Below are 23,609 nucleotides of genomic sequence, written 5' to 3'. Positions count from 1 at the left end.
TCACACCTGCCTTGTGACTGGATATAGAGCTATAAAATTATGATGATTGGCATATTTCAGGAGTACTAATTGTGGTATTTAATTTATTGAAGATTTTTGAGATAATGAAAAATTTGATAGATTTTTATTCCATAAAATTCTAGTTTCCTTATTGATAGACCTAATCTCTTCCCAATATTATTAGGTTTTATTCTAGTTCTTGTTTTATCTTTAGACTTCTCTCTTCTTCCTTTACTCTCTTCAACGTTAAACACATGGAGTCGTAGGAATTTTTCATCTCTTCTGAATTTTTCATCTCTTCTCAGGAACTCTAGGCTAAATTTTTATTTATGATTCAAATGGTGTCTACTATTTCAATTTTATCACTACGAGATTTTTGTACTTTATTTTAATATTTTTGTTTTGTTCAAATATTTGTTTGTTTATAATTTATTTATATGAAAGTTGTATGTTGATTAATCTGACAATTTAATTCGATATATAATTTTCTATTGTTATCCATGAATTCAGTGATCCCTAATTGTCATGAACGATTGGTACATGAGTAGCACTAGATTATATGTGTTGTGCTATCATATTATATTTAATCTAAATAAATCGAAGAAATTGGATTTATCAATTGCATCTATCTCTATTGTTAGATTTATGATTAACTGTTTTCACAAAACAAATATACTATTTTTAATTAATGTGGAACTATATAGTGCGAAGTTGATTATTGATAAGTTTTGATTGGATGATAGATTTGGTCAATTAAATTAGGAAAATGCAATAATTTTAGCGGCTATCCATGTAATTCTAAGGTTAATTACTTGTATTTGCATGAATAAATAATTGTTAGCTGATGAACATTGATACAATTGAGTGATGAAACCCCCTTGAATCAGAAATTTGGTAAGATTGAATGTATTCTTTTAGTATACTCATTTTAGTTATTTAATTATATTTCAATTCATTATTTTTCCGAGTAAAAAGTAATTAGGTATATGAACTATTGAATAAATGTCAAATTGGTACATGAACTTTTATTAATGGTTTTATTGGTACATATCCGCGGGATGCCGGCCAATTTCCGATGACATTTAACTAAAATGTCCAATTTGCCCTTTATTACAAAAAAATACAAATTTATTTCTTTTTTTAATTAGGAATATTTGTATATTATATTTATTATATTAGATAGGTTATATATTATATTAATGCATTCAATATGTAAATAATTTTAAATAAATAAATTGATAATATAGAAAATAAATTATATATTTAGCTAAAATTTTGATTTATATATACGTAATTTTCTCATTAATAATTTTGAAAACATTTTCAAATAAATAGTGGTTGTGATAAAAAAAAAGTAATATTTTAGTTACATAACCATTTATTGAATATGATATTTTAACAAATTCTTGACTAAAAATTAATTTCAAATTTTATTTAATATAACAAACCCATCTAAACAATATCAATCAAACCACGATAGATTGTGTCCCGTGCTATTTAACTAACAACGTAGATTATTTAAGCACAACAAAGTACATGAGTAATAAATAAAATTTTGAAAGTTAATCACCCTATATATCATTGAAACTTTGAACAAAAATACAAAAAAATATCATCGTGAATCATAGTTTAATTTTTAAAGTCTACGAAAAACAAGTCATTTCCCAGGAATAGCATTGATATTATCTACCAAAAATATCATATTATCATTTCCAAAACAATCTACCAAAAAAAGTCATTTCCAAAACATATAAAATATCATCGTGAATCGTAGTTTAATTTTTAACACAAAAGCTATCCTTGCATTTCCAAAAGTTTGAAACTCTACCATCATGCTCAATTTTGATGAGATTCTTGCACATCTCCTGTCAAATAATTACAAAAAAAGGTAAGGAAATGACGATTATTTAACAACAAAAATTTGACATTTAAAAAAACATTATGAGTAAGAAATTTTGAATTTAAACAACTATATTACAACAAACACTAATTAATTTTACATTCTTTATAAGATCAATAATAAATATTTCAGTGTCCAAAATAATATAAACTAATACAAATTATATTACCTTTCTTCTTTTTCTTCAATTTTTTACCAAAATTCCCAGGATTGCGAGGACATGTGGCTTTGTTGTGTCCAAGTTCTTTGCATATGCTACAACTCGAATGAACAAATCTCTGATTTTTTTTCCCAGTAAGTGATTCATCTGCTCTTTTTATTCTTTTTAACTTTGGCCTACCACGTTTGCTTTCTTTCTTTCTCACGATCATCTTAGGATAATTCTCATCCTCCCACATAGATTCATCAGGAATAGCATTGATATTGCTCTCATATGTCCTCAAAATAGGCAGCTTTTGTTAAAAAATTATCAACATATTTCATAGGATCATCTCTTATATGATTGATACAAAAAATTGCATGCTTGCATAGAACTCCACTAATCTGCCACTCTCCACATTCACAAGTTTTTGAATTCAAATTCACAACAAACCATTTGCCATCACTAATTTCAAATAAGTGCTCAGATGATTCAAATCCATGCAATTGTCTACTTTCTCGAAAGTTTCTGCTTAATTTGCTTTCAAATTTTGGGGGCACAATTGAGTTCCAAGTCATAGCATTTTGTTGTCTTTCACAAAATCTTTTCATTAGTTTTCTTCTTATATGCTCCAATAATGTAAGTACCGGTTTTTGTCTCATCACCCTTAACTCACTATTAAATGACTCAGACATATTATTTGTCACATGGTCATTCTTAACATGTATGTCAAAAGCATGTCTTGACCAATGAAAAGGTTCTTCTTGCATCAACCAATTCCACGCTGCTGTATTTTCTTGCTTAATCTCATCCATAATATCATTGAAGTCAAACACATTAGTAGCCTTCATTGTTGCCCAAAATTTATTCCTAAACTTTCGTCCAGGAAATAAGCTTTTGAAATTATTATACCTATGCCAAGCACAATATCTATGCTTAGCATTAGGATAAATTTTCTTAATGGCATTTATGAGACCTTTTTGTCTATCACTCATGAAGGTTAAGTATCTCTCATCTCCTAAATGCCAATGTAAGCAATCAAGAAAGTATTCCCAGCTATCCTGATTTTCTCCCTCAGAAATCATCACTGTAATTGGAAAAATACTAGAATTTGCATCAAGTGTTACTGCACACAAAAGTTGTCCTCCAAAAGGATTTTTTAAGAAACAACCATCTACCCCAATGAAGGGCCTACATCCATTCACAAACCCCTCTCTTTGAGCAACAAAACTAACAAAAAATCTCTTGAATATGGGATTACAATTTGGATTGCACAAATCTAATCCTTCACACAATATTTTACATGTTACGCCCGAATTATATTTTCTCAAAACTTTAGCATATTTGGGAAGTTTGTTATAACTAACCTCATGATCACCCATACACTTTTTGGTCACCTTTTTTCACGCTCTATGAAGTTTACAAACATCAACATGAACACCATAATCATCAATAAGAGTAGATCCCAAATCCCCAACTGTCATTCCTTGAGCAGATTTCAGTTGTTTCTCATATTTTTTAGCTATCCACTTGGATGTTGCACTTTTATCTCTGCATTGCATAACACAAGTGTGTGAACCACCATAAGTTTTAATTTTAAAAGTTACTCTATCAATCCACTTTGATGCATGGATCCTCCAAGGGCAACCATCGGTTTTGCACTTCGCTGTTTGCATATTTCTTGTATTATGAATCCTCTTCATTCTAAAACCCTCCTGGACTTTGTAATCCTCTAAAACACTCTTATAATGTCCACATCCTTAAAAATCTGACCAACCTCAAATTCTATAATTCCATTTTTCTCACTTTCAAAGACATCTCCATGCATTTTATCACTTAGTTTTGCCATCAAGGTTTCAACTTCATCATCACTACTCAAAAATTGGTCACAATCAGAATTGTAATCTGAATCATCTTCATCACCTTCACTTTCAAATTCCTTCTCTGTATCAATTAATCTTTTCTCATTTGTTTCATTACTAACACTATTGTCACTCCAACAACATAACTCTTCCTCTATTTCTACAACATCAACTGTGAGTTCATCATTTTTAAAATCAGCATTCATGAGTTCTTGTTGCACACAAACTTCAACATAGTTTGGTTGATCATGGTCTTCAAAAGTATTGTGCAATAAGCGCACTCGTAGATGTAATGACGCATCACCATTCTTGGGCGTGAGAGGGGTGTGTTAATTGATTGTCCCACATCAGTTGGATAAATAACCTGGGAGTTGTATATATAGGTTTGGACAATCCTCCCCTTGAGCTCGTTTTTAGGGTTGAGTTAGGTCCAAGTTCCAATTTTAACAGAAATGGTTTTCCAAAATTTTCTTTAGCCATCCACATGCTCAGGGAACAAAATTTAATAAAAATAGCAACACAAAATCTTAGAGATAGATATCTTATTTAGGTCACTCATAAAAAATATTAATTTTTATACCAAAAATATTACTTATTATTATAAATACGACGGTTTAACATGTCTCACAAAATATCTATTAAAATAATATGGTAAGTGATACCAGTAAAACTACACTTGTTTCCAGCTTATATTTTCCACTTTCAAGAACTCGAAAATGCATAAATATAAATTACTATCCTATAATGCGTAAATCCTTTAGAAAACTATATTTGATAATTTAATGGATGACCAAATTTATCTTTATCATTCTTCCAAAATATTTAATAATAAAAGTGTAAAAAAATAAATTGTTCACTCAAAACTTTCCATATCATCTTCCCAATATCTCATTATCCTGCAAAATTATAATTAAACTCAAATTTACAAAAATAAATTTTAATTCAATTTAATATTTGTAATCTACACACATGCAATGTGTGTGTTCCGTGCAACATCTGTACTAATTAAGCGAAAATATAGAAAAAGAGTTTCGTTTTTGGTACGTAAGTGAAATAAATATTTATAAATTATTTCATTACCTCATTCAAAACGTATATTTTATTATATAGAAAAAATTATTTTTTTGTCCATAAACTTATCGATTTTTGGGTAATCTATTAAGTTTTTACAGTTTGGTTTTGATAGATTAAGATTTAATTTTCGCCTATTTTGATCAAATTCTCGAGAAGACGACAATTTTCGACACCACGTCAACATTTTGTCATGTCAACATTTTAGATACCTTAGAGTAACTAACTTTTGGTATCATGGTTTGTTTTAATAATTATATATACTAATAAAGTGTTAAAACTTTGGTGTAAGTCACATGTAGCTTAACAGATAGAGTTTTTTCTAAACATCAAGTCCCAAGAGTGTGATTTTGGGATTTCTACTAATAGGGTTTCTCTTAAAAATTATATAAAAAAAAAACTCTTTTCCAAAACTTAAAACTATAGTCTCAAAATTTAAACTCGCTCTTGACCTTCGTTTATCTAATATTTCAAGTTCTAATTAGTATTCCAATTTGACATTTTCAACTAACATATATTATCCGTATGTGTATTTAAAAAATAAACGTAGAACATCACCGGGATTGAGCTCGAAATTATTAAGGTCGGTTCAAGCTTGCGAACCTGATCCGCAGCCGTGTTCGCCAGTCAAAGCTCAATTAAACTTAAGCCCCCCCCCTATCCGGACCAAACCACTCCACAATCTTTAGAGGAAAGTGCATGAAGTGGCGTTCACGTTCTTTTGGACAAAGAGTAGTACTACACACTTGAGCGGAATACGATCATGCACTGGGCCAATACAGGGAGATTTGACCCCGATGGAGGGATTTATTGGATCTTTCCGTGAGTGTATTATTCTTAGGTATAGTTTGGTACATGTAATAACAGAGGGATTGATAAATAATCCACCTTATCCCACGTTTGGTACTTTTTTAGAAAACCCGTGATAATATCGTGATAAATAATTTTATATATGGATAAAATATCCTTTTTATGATATGTGATAATTTTAAACTAATGATAAAAACACCATAAATGACTTAATTACCTTCAATATATAAAAATCTTAAATCCTATTGTTCTCTTATTTCACTTGTAGTAGAAATTAAGATCAAATAAATATTTTTATTTATTTATATATATTATATAATATGATAATTATATAAATGAACTCGAGATAATTATATAAATGATTTGTATAAATCTCAATAAAATTATTAGTATCACTCGATTAACCTTAAAAATTTATATTTGACTTGATTCACAAAATTAAGGGCTCAATTATCATATTATATTATATATAAAATTAGGCGCATAAACAAATAAGAAATATGAACTCAAAAAACAAATTTGAAATTATAAAATTTATTATGATAAGGTTAATTTTGTCATTACAATCTAATATATAAATTTAATCACTTTTATTAAAATTATACCAAACATTAAATATAATATCCTACATCTTATTTATCATTAACTTATCATTATATTATATAACACATGTTTATCCTATCATGTATGCCAAACTATGACGGCCGTTTATCAAGGTCCACGCTTAAACGGAAAAGTCGACAATTAGCCACATGTATTTTTCATGTGGTGCAACGCGTTAAATAGGCTAAGCAAGCAGAGTTACAAGCTATTTCGTAACCGGTTGAATCTATATATAATAAATACATAAGCCTCGAACACATTTCCAGACAAAACAAAACAAACATAAACAAAAACATGGCAAAATTCACTCTCTACCAAGCTAGCATATGTAGAATCAGGCCAGAGCAGGATGTACAGAAAACACACCATTATTTGAGAAAAATCGTTGGGATTTCTGAACTTTCTCCTACAACAGCACTTCTGATTTCGCCGAATCTTGAGCTACAGATACACACCAGAACAAGAAGAGAGTGAATAGCATTCTCAGCACAAGAAAATATAGGATCAGTTCACTAAACAACTTCAAGTCAAGAAGACAAACGTTTCTCCAACTTCGATAATTAAGTTCAAATAAAGAATCACTCATCCCAAATATTGCGCAATATAAATGTTAATAATTCATAAACTAATGCAGAATCAAAGATCACCTCGTGACGAAAGCGGTACAACAACAACATGCATAGTTGCATTATTGGGTGGAAGCTGCAGACGAAGAGGATAAAGCTTCCCATTCAACGGGCTTCGAGTGCAAACCGTGATCCCTTCAAGCCCCAACTCAACCTCCAGCCTCCTCGTTAACTCGTGCACGCCATTTCCCTTGAATGAAACACGCAGCTCCTCGAACCCCTCATCCACTTCTCCATATTCATCAGCGAGGTGAAAATAAATCAATCTGCCATCACTCGCCTTCGGTGGCGAACTAGCTAAAGAGTCATTTGACTGCGCCAAAGTACCAACAACTTCAGAATGAGATATTTCCCATCAAGATTCATTTTTTTTCTACCTTAGACTAAAACTATCATAAAATTTGGTTTTTGAAAACATTTCCACATACAGAAAACTTCCTTGTATTTTTTTAAAATCATACATATTTCCTACATTTACGTACAAATCTATTTAAGTCTTATTTATCGTCCTCTGAGATGTCAAAATGGCATAAAACTTTTTAATGTAAAATTAATAGCGTTGTTTTTTTTAAAAAAAATGAGATACATTTCATCGTTTACAGGGACATTTTTTTACTCTTGATTTTAATAATATATGGTTTTAAAATATAATTAATTTTATACGGGATCATGGGATTTGGTTAACTTGCACAATTTCTGATCGCATTTCAACTTTTATATAGAACGATTACGGACGGATTTACTTACCTCTCGACCAGAAAAACTGGCAGACACGGGCGAAAGCGTGGTGGAAGGCGAGCTGGTTTCTGAAGCAAAAGATTCTTCTTTACCCACCGGAGATTGCTCCACCATAATCTCCACCACATGAACCTCCCACTGAATCCACTCCTGGGTCGCCGTCCGATGCGGAATATCATGTGTAACCGAATTCCTCCACGGCGGAAAACCCCCATTCGCCCTCAAAAACTGCCCGTACCTAGTCTTCAACTTCACGGCGCCGTTCTCCTTGATCGGTTCCCACTCTACGGAGCTGTCGAGCTTGCTCGGACGTGTCTGGGTCACTTTCCGGCCAGTCATCCCGAGAAGAAACGCCTGATTCGACGCCGTCAAGTACTTGTCGTAGCAGCTCCTGAGCCGGATAATGTTGTTCGAATTCTCGACAAACTCGACCGTCCATTTACAAGACTTGGCGGCGCCGTTGCGATCTTGGGTGACGGATTCCTCGTCTTCCTCGGCCGCCAAGTACTTGTCGTGGCAATTCCTCAGGCGGACCGTTTTCGCGTTCTGGAACAAGTCCATTGCTGGAGCTCGTGGCATTGAAAACTTCGAGCTAAGCTTCTGCGCGGAAAAAAAATTGAGTGAAGATGAATGATTGGCTTTTGATCGGTGAATAATTTGTCGAAGATGGAGAAGATAAACGACAGGCAGGTCGGGGGGCCTCGTACAACAGGAACGAGGATCATTTATTGTCTGATTCTACGTATTCCCAACTAAAATTCGTTTCTTTTTTATAATATTCTACTCTTTTTTTTTTCCTGAAAAAACAAATGTGCTTCAACAAAAGAATCTAAAATCATCGAGAATTTGTTCGACGTGAGAAGTCACGGTTGTTTTCTCGCGATACACCGCAAATCTTACGGAGGAGCCGCCCCCAGACAGACGGTCACGGGTCATAACGCACTTCTAGAAAAGCGCTTGAAAGAGCTAATTCGTTCTTGCGAATGTTTTGGTGCAAGCCTTTTGGTATTTCTTACTACATTTTTTTGGGGTGTATAGCTCAGTAATTGATAAACTTAACTGCTTAAATGTTCATATGAACATCACATATTTTATCGACTCGAATATTTCATGAAACATCATCAACTTCGATCCGAGAAAATAAATCAACCAAATCAAATTAATCAAACAAATCAGAACACCCGAAAATTTGACCAAGAATGAGAGGGAAGAATTGATGGATAAATCCTTGGGGACGTCACATGATCATTATATATTTTTTTAAATAGAATTAAATAATAATAACAGTTAAAATATAAGGTTCAGCCAAATATAGTTTTAGAAGAGCTCAAACTACAACCATGAAAACGACTTTTAATAAATAGAATAGAATGCAATGTATAGCTCACCAAATTGGACTAGGTTATATATGGCCAAATTCATATATTAAAAAGAAAAAATAAGAAAAATAAAGATCTGTGTTGAAAACACAGCACCATCTCCACACGAGATGATCACATGATCATCTCGTTTAATCTGACAACCTTTTAAATTCATCTCAAATAGTGTGATGTCCACAAGACGATTATATGATCATTTCGTGTAAAAAAGTGCACAACATCAAGTGCTGTATTTTCAACACAGTAGAGATCCAAACACAGTTTAGCAACACGCACATTTTTTCAATGTGTGAGAGATTTTTTTTTTTGGAAAATTTATGTATGAATTTATTTTTTATTTCATTGAAATTTGCATATAGACAAAAATGAGATAGAATATTGAATTTTTATAAAGTTTAAATTCATTTGGATCATATATATAAAATGAAAAATATAAAATAGAATATTCTGAAGGTGACATTAATTCTGACCTAATTACAACGATCCTAATACAATATTCAAATGAGCATGACTTGCACGAAAACATAAATGAGCTAAATGGCCACCAAGCCATACATAGACATCGAAGGAAAAATTATTTAATGCAAATAATATTTATTTCTCCACCCCAATCTTTAATTATTATTTTTTTTTTGGAAGCTCCAACCTATATATTTTGATGACTCACTTCATACATCATTTTATGGTAAGGACACTTCTAATAAAAAAATAAGATAACTCAACTATATTTTTCATACATGTTTATGCAATTTACACACACACAACACACACAACCACACGTATTCGAGAGGAAAATTGTAATTTTAATATACATGTTTTCACTGTTAGTCTTGTTATATGTTAATTCACGACTTTAATTCAATGATATTTTTTTTTTTCAATTTTTGTCGTTTTCCACCAGAATGCTGACATGACATTGGACATGTAATAAATTTTCAGTACTATTTCAACAATTTTTGATGTCACATTATCATTTTTCGATATAAGATGAATATACTGGTGAAAATAAACTAAAATTAAAAAATAAAAATAAAATTAGTGAACTAAAATCATGAATCGTCCGACGACTTGACCTGAAAAGCTAATAAATATCAAGATAAAAAATGTAATATCTCATTATGTGTTATGTATAAGTTTAAAAAAGGAATCCCATTGGATTACACTTTATAGTGTAAACCCGTGTCCACAAGTTTCTACGGGAGACAGGAGAAAATACACGTCGTCTTATCTTCGATTAAAAATGAGGTCTTTTTCATGCAAAGCCGTGTGACAATCTTCATCTCCCATTTGTTTTTTGTTTGATATAATGTTATGTATGTGACATATTGTTGTGGTTTTCCAATAATAAATGGATACGTGTGAAAAGTTTGGTAACAAACGTTGGTGCAAAAGTTAATTTTATTTGTCCTAATAAAGTCATTTTTGGAGTCTCTCTATTTTGTTGTCAACCGAGAGCCACTGTTCTTAATCTCTTCATATATTTTTTTACCCTTCTATAATTAATATTTGTTTTCTATATATATATTTTGAATATATACCATTCCTTTAATTAATTTTTTTAATATTTAAATTGATAAATAAAACAATATGATGCATATATTTTAGATAAAAACTTGTGTGAGACGGTCTCACGGATCGTATTTTGTGAGACGGTCTCACGGATCGTATTTTGTGAGACAGATCTTTTATTTGGATCATCTATGAAAAAATATTATTTTTTATGCTAAGAACATTATTTTTTATTGTGAATATCGGTAGGATTGACTCGTGAGACCGTCTCATAAAAGACTTACTCAATATTTTATGTGATACAAAGAGCGAGTGGGCTTAGTTACTAATTTTTGAATTGAAATTTAAAAAAAAAATAGTATGTGATATTCTCCAATTTAGGCAAAAAATACCTTGTCCGATTCGATTCAATCAAACGACACAAAGATTTACTTGATTAATTACGATAATTATACTAATGATATTCTCAGAACTTTATATCTTTATTTGTGTAATTAACACTAATTAAGGAAAATCATAATTTTGTTGGTAATTTAAAAAAAAAATTCCAAACAAATCGACTTTATTTGAGTAAACAATCGTACCTTCTTCTTCATGGAAAATCTAGGCGAAGGTGAGGCCGAATCGGACAGCCCAGACCGCACAGAAACCGGCGACTCGAACCCTAACTCCAGACCGGTGATCTCATCGGAAACAGACGAAAAGCTCGAAACCATCGACCAGTAATCCGCCACGGCCTCATCCTCCGGGACCTCCACCGCCTCCACGTCCCACATGACCCAATCATGCGTCGTCGCCGCATGAGGGTTGTCGTGCGTCACCGAATTTCTCCAAGGCGGCGTCCCGCCGTTAGCCCTCAAGCACGTGCCACCAAAAGCCCGCAGCTTCACCTGGAACCCATCTCTGATAGGCTGCCACTCGATGGTCAAATCTTTCTCGGGATTCTCCGGCGAAGTCTGCAAGACTTTGTGCCCCGTCATGCCCAATAGAAAGTGGTCGTTCGAGGCGGTGAGGTAGCGGTTAAAGCAGCTCTTCAGCCGGACGACGTAGCTGTTTCCGTCGACTAGCTCCACCAGCCACCGGGCTCTCCTGGCGTCGCCGATCCTGCTCTGCCGCGTGGAGACTTGGTCATCGTCTGCCGCCAAGTACTTGTTCAAGTGGCTCCTTAATCTTACCGCCTTCGCCTCCTTGAAGAATTCCATTAACAAGAAGCTAGGCGTAAAGGTGGGTGAGTAATTGGATTAATTTTGCATGCAATTTCGAAATATATTGTAAATTAAGGGGTCCAAAAGGGATTATCTGTCTATGGTCTTTGGATTTTATTGAAATCGAATGAATAAATAAAGGCCATTTATCTCATATTAAATTTTCTTATTAATTAATTAAATATATGAAATAGCTCAGTTCGATCTATATTCGATAATATTTTAAACATAAAATATAAAACGAGCTGGGTTAGAAATCCATCTCATTAAATTAATTCGTGATATAATTCCAATTATTTTTTATTTTTCTAGAATTTTCGTGACTTCGGAATTAAGTTGTAAGATGGTTGAATTAAAGGGTTGACGTATAAAAATGAAATTTCTAGGTGGTATCACATTTAATTAAAGTATTTAATTAATTATTGTGTGATCTTGGACTAGTATTGTGCGAAAATATCAATTCTTGACTAATTTTTTTTATGTTCTAAAAAAACCAATTCTTTTTATAGATTTATTTAAATAAAAGAATATCCATTTTTACAAAAATAACTTTTACAAGTTTAACCAAAGCTTAAATCAAATTTTTTCGTGACTTTAGATTTATAAAATGATGTCCTGTTTTATCAATTATAAGTATCGCATAATTAGATTGTGCTGCTCAACATTTAATTTTAAAAAAATCGTACAGCATGCGCACATATAAATATGCACCCACGTTATTATAAATATTTTATATCATCTCATGTTTGCTACAAAAAATTTGTTTGAGACGGTCTCACAAGTTGTATTTTGTGATACAGATCTTTTATTTGGGTCATCCATGAAAAAGAATTACTTTTTATGCTAAGACTATTACTTTTTATTGTTAATATCGGTAGGGTTGACTCGTCTCACAGATAACGATTCGTGAAATCGTCTCACAAGAAACCTACTCTAATTGTAATATTCGGTATATGTCACATAACAATTTGTTACATATAGATTATCGTTCATGTATAGTGTCTTGTAAGACGATATTACTCATCTATATTTATAAGATGAGTCGATCCGATCCATATTTATATTGCAAAATAGTATTTTTGACATAAAAAATTTCAAATAAGCAATTTATATAACAGAATTGACCGTGAGACGATATGATAAAAGTTTGTTTGGATTCCAAATCACTCATATACAATTTATAAAAATCATAGAGCATTTTAAATAGTAAACTATATGAATAGTCACATAAAATAGGTATGAATAGTGATTATTCATAGCAAACATAACGTGGGATCTGAGGTAAAGTAAATCTCGTGTGATTTTATTTTTATTTTTATTTTTGGACAAAAACTTGTGTGAGACGATCTCAAAGATCGTATTTTGTGAGACGAATTTTTTATTTAGGTAATCAATGAAAAATTGTTAATTTTTATGCTAAGAGTATTACTTTTTATTGTGAATATCGGTAAGATTGAACCGTCTCACAGATAAAGATTCGTGAGACTGTCTCACAAAATGTCTATTATTATTTTTGAACATGGTCCCGTGTGATTTTTGGTCCTCATAAAGTGGTGGTTATTTTCACTTCTGTAGGAACAAATGGAATATATTCAGAATCAATCATAGTGCAATCAAATAATAATGGAGTTCATTTTTTTATAACGATAATGGAGTTAATCATTCTTGGATAGAAAAAGGAAAAAATAATCCATTCAAGCAAAGTGTCTCTCTCAATTTTTCATAGTTTTTTTTTTTTTAAAAGAAATCAATTGTTACGATAGACTTCATCAAAAATAAAAACTGCTACGATATACCACTGCATAATCAAAATTTAGGTTGAGTGTAATTAAGGCCGAAGCTTTTATGAGTTCAAGGAAGCCATCGCCTCAGGATCCCGTATTTGAGGAGGTCCAACATTTATATTTCGAGTTGATGATCTACTGAAATTTTCTTTTTGCTCAATGTTAAATAAAAAAAAGAGTAATTTGAATTTTTTTTTCTGTTTATAATTGATCAAACTCGATCTTTTCTTCAAATTCGGTTTGAACAATTTAAACAATATCAAGAGATTTTTGGGGATTTGTTGAGTTTGGAGAAGTTAACGAGTTAATATTTAACTAGTTTGATGAATTATTGTACATAGATTCAATAATTTTTAAGATGTTACAATGTTTGGCAAAAATGAGTTATTTGTTTGCAAATACTTATATTGTTTATAAGATTTTGTTAACCATCATAGTAATAGTTGCATAAACAGAAAGAAGCCTATCAATGTTGAAGTTAATAAACACTTATCTTTGATCAATAATGTCACAAAATAGGCTAAATGAGCTAGCTATGTTGTTGACTGACAAAGAAATAATCCGAAAACTGGATTATACAGATTTGACATATTTTTTCCTCTAAACTAGCTAGACGATTATTATTTATGTAAATATTTCAAATATTTATTGATTTTTTTATGTAATATATTGTTTCTTGTGTATTCATTTATTATTTATTAACTAAATTTTAGCATTATTTACAGCAACAAGAAATCTCATCTTTAAATTTTTGCTTCAGGCTCCATCGAACACAATTACCGCTCCGAGTGCAATATATTGGTTTTTCCACATTTTATCAATTTTTTATGTCTAGAGCTAATATAACATATGTAAGGTCTAGATTTCCACACTGGAAACACATGTAATAATTTATAAGCTTAGTCGATTTTTTTTTTAAAAAAAATATCATTGAATGAAACCACACTTAGTTAAACTTTCTAACATAAAATTAGTTTAAAAGACTAAATACCCGATATCATCAATTGAATCTTACAGAAAAGATAATCAAATCTCCAAGCTGATCAACTAATAGACTTGTTTTCAAAAAAAAAAACTAATAGACTTCTCAAATTGTCTTATTTCTTGACAATCTCTCTCACATATTATATGTATCCGTCCTCATCATCTGGATTTGGCATACGCCTACATCAAACCACTAATTCGACATCGATGATACGATAAAAACTCTCATAACAATAAATAATCAACACACACATCGATAGAATGCCAGAATTCAGACTTAAGTAAAATAATATAATCTCTATCATGTAGAACGTTGACCATTGATAAACAAGAGGTGACTTACATTCACGTTATACACGCAGTACGTTGACTTGCCGGAAACAAGAGTTAACTCATGTATACCATAGCAAATGTAGAACTTTGATATGCGGGAAACAAGGGATGACTCACATGGTAGACATAACAGACCAACTCAGACATAACAGAAACACATGCGTATAACAAAAATATCGAACTTTCAACATACCAAGATTATCGTACCGAAAAATATCGAACTTTCGGTATACCGAAGATTTCAGTACAGTACGATAACGATACCGAATTTTCCGGTACGGTAATGATATGAAATTTGAAAATTTTGGTATATACCGGAATATCAAAATAATAGATAAAAATTTAAAAGTATATAACATTGTTTTAAAAAAATTTACAAAATTTAAAAAATATAAGTTTTTTTTCTTTATATAACGATACCATACTGAAATCTTGATATATTCCGGTATAATCGGTATGTTAGTTATATGTATCAAAATTTTCGGTATATCGATTCATCGGTATAAAAAATTATACCATAATTTTCGGTATGGTATACAATTTTGGTATGATACGGTACCGTACAGTACAGTTTACGGTTACAAGTTCACTGTTATGGAACTTTTGTGAAATAATGTCAGAGTAAGGAGTGTACATACTTGAAAATCTTTGGTTTATTTGTCATCATTTAATCAAAAACTGAGAAATATCACATCTATAAACCAAAATTATTGTAATTAAACAATGATCCTGATAAAAATCTTAACTTAATTACGCCTCAAATTCTTTATTTCTACACAACGATTATCAATTTTATTTTATTTTTTTCTATTTTCCTTATGTATAAGAAATTTATAACTTATCTTAGACACAACCAAAACCACTTGGCTTAAAAAAAAATCAAATTTAATAAATATCTCGAAATATCATATCCAAAGACTAGTTGATTAATTATTCATAACTCACTCCTAAATGTTTCGTAGCAGTAGAAGGCATGAAAATTCATTATTTTCTTTTACAAGAAGTGAAGTACCGTAACATTCCAAATTATAATCATATTAGCAAATTTTTAATCTAAAATCATATTTAGTAACTCTAATCTAAAAATTAAATAAATATTTTTTTTACAAAGCTAACAAAACACTCAAGCATAATTCAAAAATCATTAAACAATTGTCCCTTGATTGTATCTCATAATTAAACTATCTTAAATCAAATCAAATTCGATAAAGATATCTATTGAATCTAAATCTAAAGTAAGCGACACAATGTACTAGAAGAAAACTAACCTTTAATAAGATGTTAAATGAAACCTATATATATATATATATATATATATATATATATATATATATATATATTATATATATATGATGTGCGATGGTTTCTTCTCCTAATTTCTATTAAACGGGGGGGAAAGGGTTTGGGAGGTGGAGATTTTAATGTGTAGCAAGAGTTATATAATCAATGTGTATTTTTGGGTAGTATCATCAAGCTAAAGTCCAAACACAAGAAAATAAGAAAACGAGTTAACTTAAACATCAACTATATTTATCTAAAAGATCACATTATTAATTATAGGATAATATCAAAGTTATGTTTATGAATAATATTTGTTTTATATTATTATTCAAAATTAAACTTATATTGTTTAACATAATTATATCACTAAATTATATTTTAAAAATGCTTAGATATTATTTTGAGTGTTAAGTCAGTATGTCCAATGATCTCAAACTGATCCAACCTCCGATATATGAGCATGTAATCTTTTTGTTCTATGTAGGTATTGTAAAACTCTTTTGACTGCTTTTCAATATTCCACTACTGGATTACTTAAATATCGTATCAACATTCATGTCACATATGCAATATCTGGATGTGTACAAATCTAAGCACACATTAGACTCCACACTGCAGATGCATAGCGAATCTTCTGCATTTCTTTTTCCTCAAATTCATTCTTGGGACATTGTTTAAGATTAAATTTGTTTCCTTTAGCCACAAGGGTATCTGTTGGTTTACAGTTTTGCATCTCATATCGCTTGAGAACTTTCTCGATATAGTATTTATGAGATAATCCAAGAATACATCGAGAACGATCCCGATGTATCTGGATACCCAGTACAAAAGATATATCACCAAGAACTTTTTAATCTCAAAATTCTTAGCTAAAAATCTCTTGGTGTCATTCAACAATTCTATATCGTTGCTAGCAAGTAGGATGTCATCAACATATAAAATCAGAAAAAATATGTTAACTTTCACTGAACTTATGGTACACACAATCATCGACCAAATTCATTTCAAAACCAAATGAGATGATCACTTGATGAAATTTGGAATATCATTGTCGAGATGTCTGCTTGAGCCTATAAATGGATTTCTTTAGTTTGCAAACCATTTTAATTGTGTTTCTGCACCATATAATTCGTTTCATCAATGCCACCATTAAAAAACGCAGTCTTTACATCCATCTGATGAAGCTCAAGATCGAAATGCATCACTAAAGCCATTATAATCATTAAAGAGCCTTTATCTAAAGAGTCTTTCAAAGAAACCAAAGAGAAAGTCTCTTTATAATCAATTTCTTCTTTCTGTGTAAAGCCTTTAGCGACAAGACAAGCCTTATATCTTTTTACATTGTCTTTCGAATCCCTCTTGGTTTAAAATATCTATTTACAACCAATAAGCTTCGTACCTTTAGACAATGAGGCAATATTACATACGTCATTGTCCTTCATGGGCTTTATCTCCTCATTCATGGCATCATACCACTTTTAAGAGCTAGAACTTTTCATGGCTTGACGAAAATTGATAGGATCATTCTCTATCAGTCCAATGTCTGCCTTGTTTTCTTGAAGAAATATAATGTAATCATCTGACATTGCATTTCTCCACTCTCTAGTAGATGTTCTTAATGGTATAGATTCCAGAGGTGCTTGAGTTTGTTCTCTCTATTATTTAATGTCTTCCTATATTGTGTCTTGGTCAAAATGAGAAATGTGATCTTGATTAATGTACAAAACACCTGTGAGAATAGTTACATATTCATCTTCAAAGAAAATATCTCTTACTTTATTTCCCCCCACAAACTCAACATCCTCAAAGAACCGAGCATTTTCTAACTCAAAAGTCGACTTACTTGTGAGATCATAAAACTTGAACCCCGTGGATCTTTCAGAGTATGCAATAAAAAAACAGCTGACCATCCTTGAGTCCAGTTTCTTTTCATTAGGCTTATAAGGCCTTGCCTCAACTGGACATCTCCAAATGTGCATATGCTTAAGACTAGGTTTTTTTGTCCGTCCAAAGTTCATAGAGGGTTTTGGTCGCTGCCTTAGTTGGAACATTGTTAAAGATATATGATATGGCCTTTAATGATTTCCCTCATAGTGATTCTGGTAAAGTAGAATGATTAATCATCACCATATCCTTAAGCGTTTTGTTTTGTCTTTCAGCAACACTATTCATAGTGGACGAGCCCAACATAGTGTACTGCGGGACGATGTCGCATTCCTCTTGGAATCTAGCAAAAGGTCTTGGACGTTGTTCACCAGAACCATCATATCTACCATATTATTCACAACCACAGTCAGATCTAACGCTTTTAATCTTTAAGCCAAGTTGATTTTCAATTTCAACTTTATAATTTTTTAACGCATCCAATGACTGTGCCTTTTCATGAATGAGATAAATGAAGTCATATCTTGAAAAATCGTCTGTGAATGTTATAAAATAATGTTGACCATTCCAAGAAGCCGAAGGTAATGATCCACAAATATCAGTATGTATAATTCTAAGATACCTGAACACCTATTGGTTTCAAATCTCCTTTTGTTGGTTTTTTTTCCCTTTTTGCAATTAACAATTATTAAAATCTGTGTAATCTAAATGTTCGAGAATTCCTCATAATAGAAATCGATGAATGTAGAATAATTTTGCATAGATCATATAGTAGAAAAAGTGTAAAAAATTTTAAGCGAGCTAAAAGAAAAGAAAAAACTTCAAAATTTTCTAGGTGTTGTTAATTTCGTTGAGATATTTATTAAAAACCTAGCAAAACACAGGAAAGTATTTAGTCCATTATTTAAAAAAGATGCGAAATTTATATGGACGAAAGAACACACACAGGGACTTAGACAACTCAAGGAGATCTGTAAAAATCTTCCGAAAATGGCTATTCCGCAGGATGAAGATGATCTGGTATTATATTCAGATGTCAGTGATCATTGGCAGACGACAGTTTTAACAATGCTCACACCAGAAGGAGAACAATCATGTATATATTGCAGTGGACTTTTCTCAGATGCAAAAGTCATAAGATGGCATATCAACAAAACAGAATTTTATGTAGTAACAAGGGATTTTGAAAAATGGTCATTATTTTTACTTCCAAAGAAATTTACTTTAAAAGTTGATAATACACATGTAAAAGCTTTCTTAAGGAATAAAATATAATCTAAACCCGAGAAAGTCGGATTATTAAGATGGCAATCGTTATGTCAAAATTATATTTTTGATATCGTGATTATTAAAAATCATGAAAATATTCTTGTAGAATTTTTAACAAGAGATATACAGCGGTGATATCGATGTTATCATAAAAATGTAGAGATGTTTGAGAGAACACCTTGAAATGCTTCAAAAGAGTTCAACAAGCTTGTCTAAATGCAGAAGTTGCGGGTAGGCTACAACAAGCCGATAAGAGAATTGTCTCGAATCAAGTCACATGATGTTTACAGGCTTATAATCACTTATGGTCTGTAATACAAAGGACTCTCCTCCAAGACATTGAGAAGCAACATATTTCCCAAATGGAGAGTTTTCGAGTACATGACTCTATACCTGGAGCAGGGGATTCAAATACCCCTAGCACACATGTTAAGTCGGGATAATATCCAGATGAGTTGACTGAAACAAAAATTGAAACTCTAGATCCATATCTCGAGTCTTCAAGTCAACCTTTGACCTCGGGATTGAAGAGGGAAAGATCAACCTTAGACCTAATACAGACAAGAGTAAATCTAAGGTTGATACTAACGAAGCTACAATTTCTCCATTTCAGGTTTATCAAAAAATTTGAGAGAAACTAAAAACAAGAATAGACATTAACCCCGCCACAATTAGGGTTGATGTTTCAGGAAAATATCCTAGGGTATGGACGAAACCAAATTCATATCAAAAGGAAGTAAAAACTTGATATGAATTCGGGGCTCTTGTCTCGGTTTATACTACATCACTAGGCTTCCCAGAAATTTCAGGATCACCTAAATGGATTCAAGAAGCGGTTCATGAAACATGGACAAATAACGATTATTTGTCCATAATAGACATTCTGGAGCTATACTTCTTTAATACAGCACCAGAACCAGCAGGACAAGGCTCTCGTGAAGCCTTTCATTTCATAAAGTTAAGGAGGCCAGATATTAATGTTCAAAAATTCATCAAGGATCCTCCAATAGAAGAAACACCACTTGTTGCTTCAATAACTGAAGATGACATTTCCACCAGAAGATCATGGGGTCTATAGGTCTGTCTAACCGAGATAAACAAAGTCAAGTTTCCGTTTAAATTTTATCGTAATTCAGTAAACGGATCATTCATGTTAAATACTATGACATGAAAACAACAAGTTTTGCAGAGAATTTAATTGAAAAGAAAAGAAATCTTTTGTGGAATAGCAAGTTGTCGAGGAGTAAAGAAACTCGTCGGAAATTCTGCAACATGGCTCATGTGGGAAGATGGTCAGAACAGATCTGCCCAGAATGCCCAAATCAAAAGGAGCCACAATTTGGCAAATGCTTTAGACCTCAGTCAGACATGAAGCATATTGCAAAGACATGACCAAGTGGTGAAGGACCACAACCACGTTTTCCTCGGGGACACCAAAAGTTTAAGATTCACCTACAAAAATAAGTGGACATGTGACCACAATCAATTTTCCTTGGGGATAACAAAAGATAAAGATTCCCCGACAAAAAACAAGTAGGCATGTGATTTGCCTACTAACTAAAAAACTTGGACCCAAATATACATATAAATACAGAGTAAATGAGAACAAGAAAATCACACAAGAATTAAAACAAAGTTTGGAACCAAATAAAATGTATTATACATATTTCAAAATTTCCAAAAGACGGATTAAGGCGATAAGAAAACAGCTGGTAATCTTCAAAGATCTATACAAACTGTTAAAAGAAGCAGGAAATGAGATTTTAGCTGATATGATACAGACACATATCTTCTGGTTATGCCAGGAGATAAAGATGGAAGAACAAGATGTTTCTAGATTAATGATCTAGAAAAAGACAACTCAAAAAAAGATGAGGGGACCATTCAGCCACCAACTCAACCCACTCAAGAGATATTGTCAACTACAGCTGGAAGACATTAAAGAAAAGCTAAAGCAAGTTTTGAAGTCTGGAATTCAAATCCGCAGAGGACTTCTATGAATAACAAAGCAGAAGGAAGATGACGTCAAATGACCAATGCTTTTGCTCCTCTCATGTATTAGTTTCAAATTGAACTACTTTACTATACACCATGAGGTAAGAAACGAAAAATGGTTGTGCTATGTGCTGTTGAAGAAATCTGCATCAGAAATCATCGGTTGCGATTGTGTGGTTGGGCTGTGAAGAGTAATCTGTAAAAATCGGTGGATATAACCCGGCGACACTCTGATCAAAAAAATAAACTGTTCAATTTGTTATACGAAAACATGATGTTTCATTTATATTAAAAAAAATCGATCATCAGGACATGATATATAGGCTGCAAATATTGTGTAGCTGTATGTCTTGAGGCTATATGCTTTTAAGAACATGTTCGATATGTAAAACAATGTCACGTACCATAATTAGGAGGATTAAGGATATTTTGAAAAATTTTGAAATATTGGAGAGTTGAAATAAGGATTTTGAGAAGACGGAGAATAAAGAGAGAGTTAAATACAGAAATGGAAAGTGAATATTATTGGAAAATAATATTTAAAATGTGTGTATTGAATATTTGAATGTTGAATATTTGAATGTTGAAAATAAGAGTTGTAAATATTGAAAATTAGTGTGTGATGATGTAGGTAATGATGTATTTTATTTTTGGATTATTTGTAAAGATTTCCTATAAATAGATCTCTCATTTGTGAAGAAAATCACAATTGAGTAGAGAGAAAAATATTATAAAGTGTGTAGTTTGGTAAATTTTGAGAGTTTGAGATTTTTACTTTTTACCATAAATTTTTACTTTTTCACAACACGTTATCAGCACGAAGCTCTAAAAGTCCTACAAACTTTTCCAAGCTCCAAACAGAAGAAAAAGGTAACAAAAATAATTATATTTATTTTACTGTTATTTATTTATTGTGTATTTATTTAATATACAATATAATGTTATTATTAGAAATAATAAAAATAAATTTTTCATAAACTTGTTATAAATCCTGGGAGGATGTTAAGACGACATCCCACACTCCCGGTAAGGGATACGACAAGTATAAAAGCCTATAAGGTTTTAAAACAAAATAAATTATGACACTCATTATAATATTATGATATGATATACATAATTATTTAAACGTGTCTAATATTATATATATCATATTATTACCATAAAATTATACAAATACATACCTTTATTTTTTTTGTACCCCAACGGTCATAAATGGTAAAAAACGGCTAGTTTTTGCCCTATAAATATGATCTCACAAACACATTCCATCACTCCAACTTTCTCTTCTTCTCTAAAAATTATTCATCATCAAATTTTTCGAAGAAAAAAGAAGATGACTTTCTCAAGGATATTTTTAATTATTTTGGTTGTCATACTCACGAGTCTTGTATTTATCGGAGAATATCCTCCTCGTGCGTTTTCTTTATTTTTACAAATACTTGTACTTGTTTTTTATCCGTTACTTTGTATTGCAATAATTATTAACTAATAAAATGCATCGTAATTTTTTTTAGTACCACCATGTCAAATTTAACAAAGCTCGAATTTGTTGCGCTCGACATCACGGGAAAGAATTATATGCCATGGACTCTAGATGTAGAAATGCATATTGAGTCATTGGGTCTAAGCGAGACCATTAAAGAAAATGGCATATGCACGTCACAAGAAAAGGCAAGAGCCATGATATTTTTGCGTCGACATCTCGACGATGGATTGAAATGTGAATATCTGACTGAAAAAAATCCCATGGCTTTGTAGAAGGGATTAAAAGAAAGATTCGAACATATAAGAGAAGTTATACTTCCGACCGCCCGGGATGAATGGAATACATTGAGATTCCAAGACTTTAAAAAAGTCAGTGATTACAATTCGGTGATGTATAGAATAATCTCGCAATTAAAATTTTGTGGACATGAGGTCACAGAATCTGAGATGCTTGAAAAAACATTTTCCACGTTTCATGCATCAAATATTACTCCACAGCAACAATATAGAGTACGTGGATTCGCGAGATATTCTGAACTCATCGCCTGTCTTTTTGTGGCGGAAAAAAACAACGAGCCCGACCCACTGGATCAACAGCATTTCCAGAAGTAAATGCTGTAAGTAAAAATGAATTTAAACCTGGAAACCAAAATCAAATTCAAAGACAAGGTTTTGGTCGAGGTCGAGGTCGTGGACGTGGACGTGGACGTGGACGTGGAATTGGCCGTGGTCGTGGTCAAGGCCGTGGTTTT

General features: G+C 31.8%; 1 protein-coding gene across 2 annotated transcripts; it reads right to left on the bottom strand.

The window, feature by feature from the left end:
* Nucleotides 1-6,526: 6,526 nt before the first annotated feature.
* On the bottom strand, nt 6,527-11,958 carry LOC142534179 (uncharacterized). 2 transcript variants are annotated; one of them, XM_075641113.1, is made up of 4 exons: nt 11,222-11,958; nt 7,759-8,349; nt 7,033-7,324; nt 6,527-6,826 (listed from the first exon to the last, which is right to left on the bottom strand). In XM_075641113.1, the coding sequence occupies exons 1-4, from the start codon at nt 11,837-11,839 to the stop codon at nt 6,792-6,794; spliced, it is 1,536 nt and encodes a 511-aa protein (XP_075497228.1). In that variant the 5' UTR covers nt 11,840-11,958; the 3' UTR covers nt 6,527-6,791. The 2 variants fall into 2 exon arrangements, with proteins under 2 accessions (XP_075497228.1, XP_075497229.1); XM_075641114.1 differs by having other exon boundaries at nt 7,759-8,346; nt 11,222-11,956.
* Nucleotides 11,959-23,609: the final 11,651 nt, after the last annotated feature.

The sequence above is a fragment of the Primulina tabacum genome, unplaced genomic scaffold (assembly GCF_025594145.1).
Source record: "Primulina tabacum isolate GXHZ01 unplaced genomic scaffold, ASM2559414v2 Contig418, whole genome shotgun sequence".
NCBI classification, from domain to species: Eukaryota; Viridiplantae; Streptophyta; class Magnoliopsida; order Lamiales; family Gesneriaceae; genus Primulina; species Primulina tabacum.
Note: the sequence above shows the minus strand (reverse complement) of the source record. Positions and strands in the feature narration are given on the sequence as shown.

Bases quoted from the DNA above. Each gene is read 5' to 3' on its own strand.
- LOC142534179 (XM_075641113.1), bottom strand. From the start codon at position 11,839: ATGGAATTCTTCAAGGAGGCGAAGGCGGTAAGATTAAGGAGCCACTTG. The intron at 8,350-11,221 runs GTACGATTGTTT...TTTTCCGCGCAG, and splicing joins GATTTTCCATGAAGAAGAAG to AAGCTTAGCTCGAAGTTTTC. The intron at 7,325-7,758 runs GTAAGTAAATCC...ACTTTGGCGCAG, and splicing joins CCAGTTTTTCTGGTCGAGAG to TCAAATGACTCTTTAGCTAG.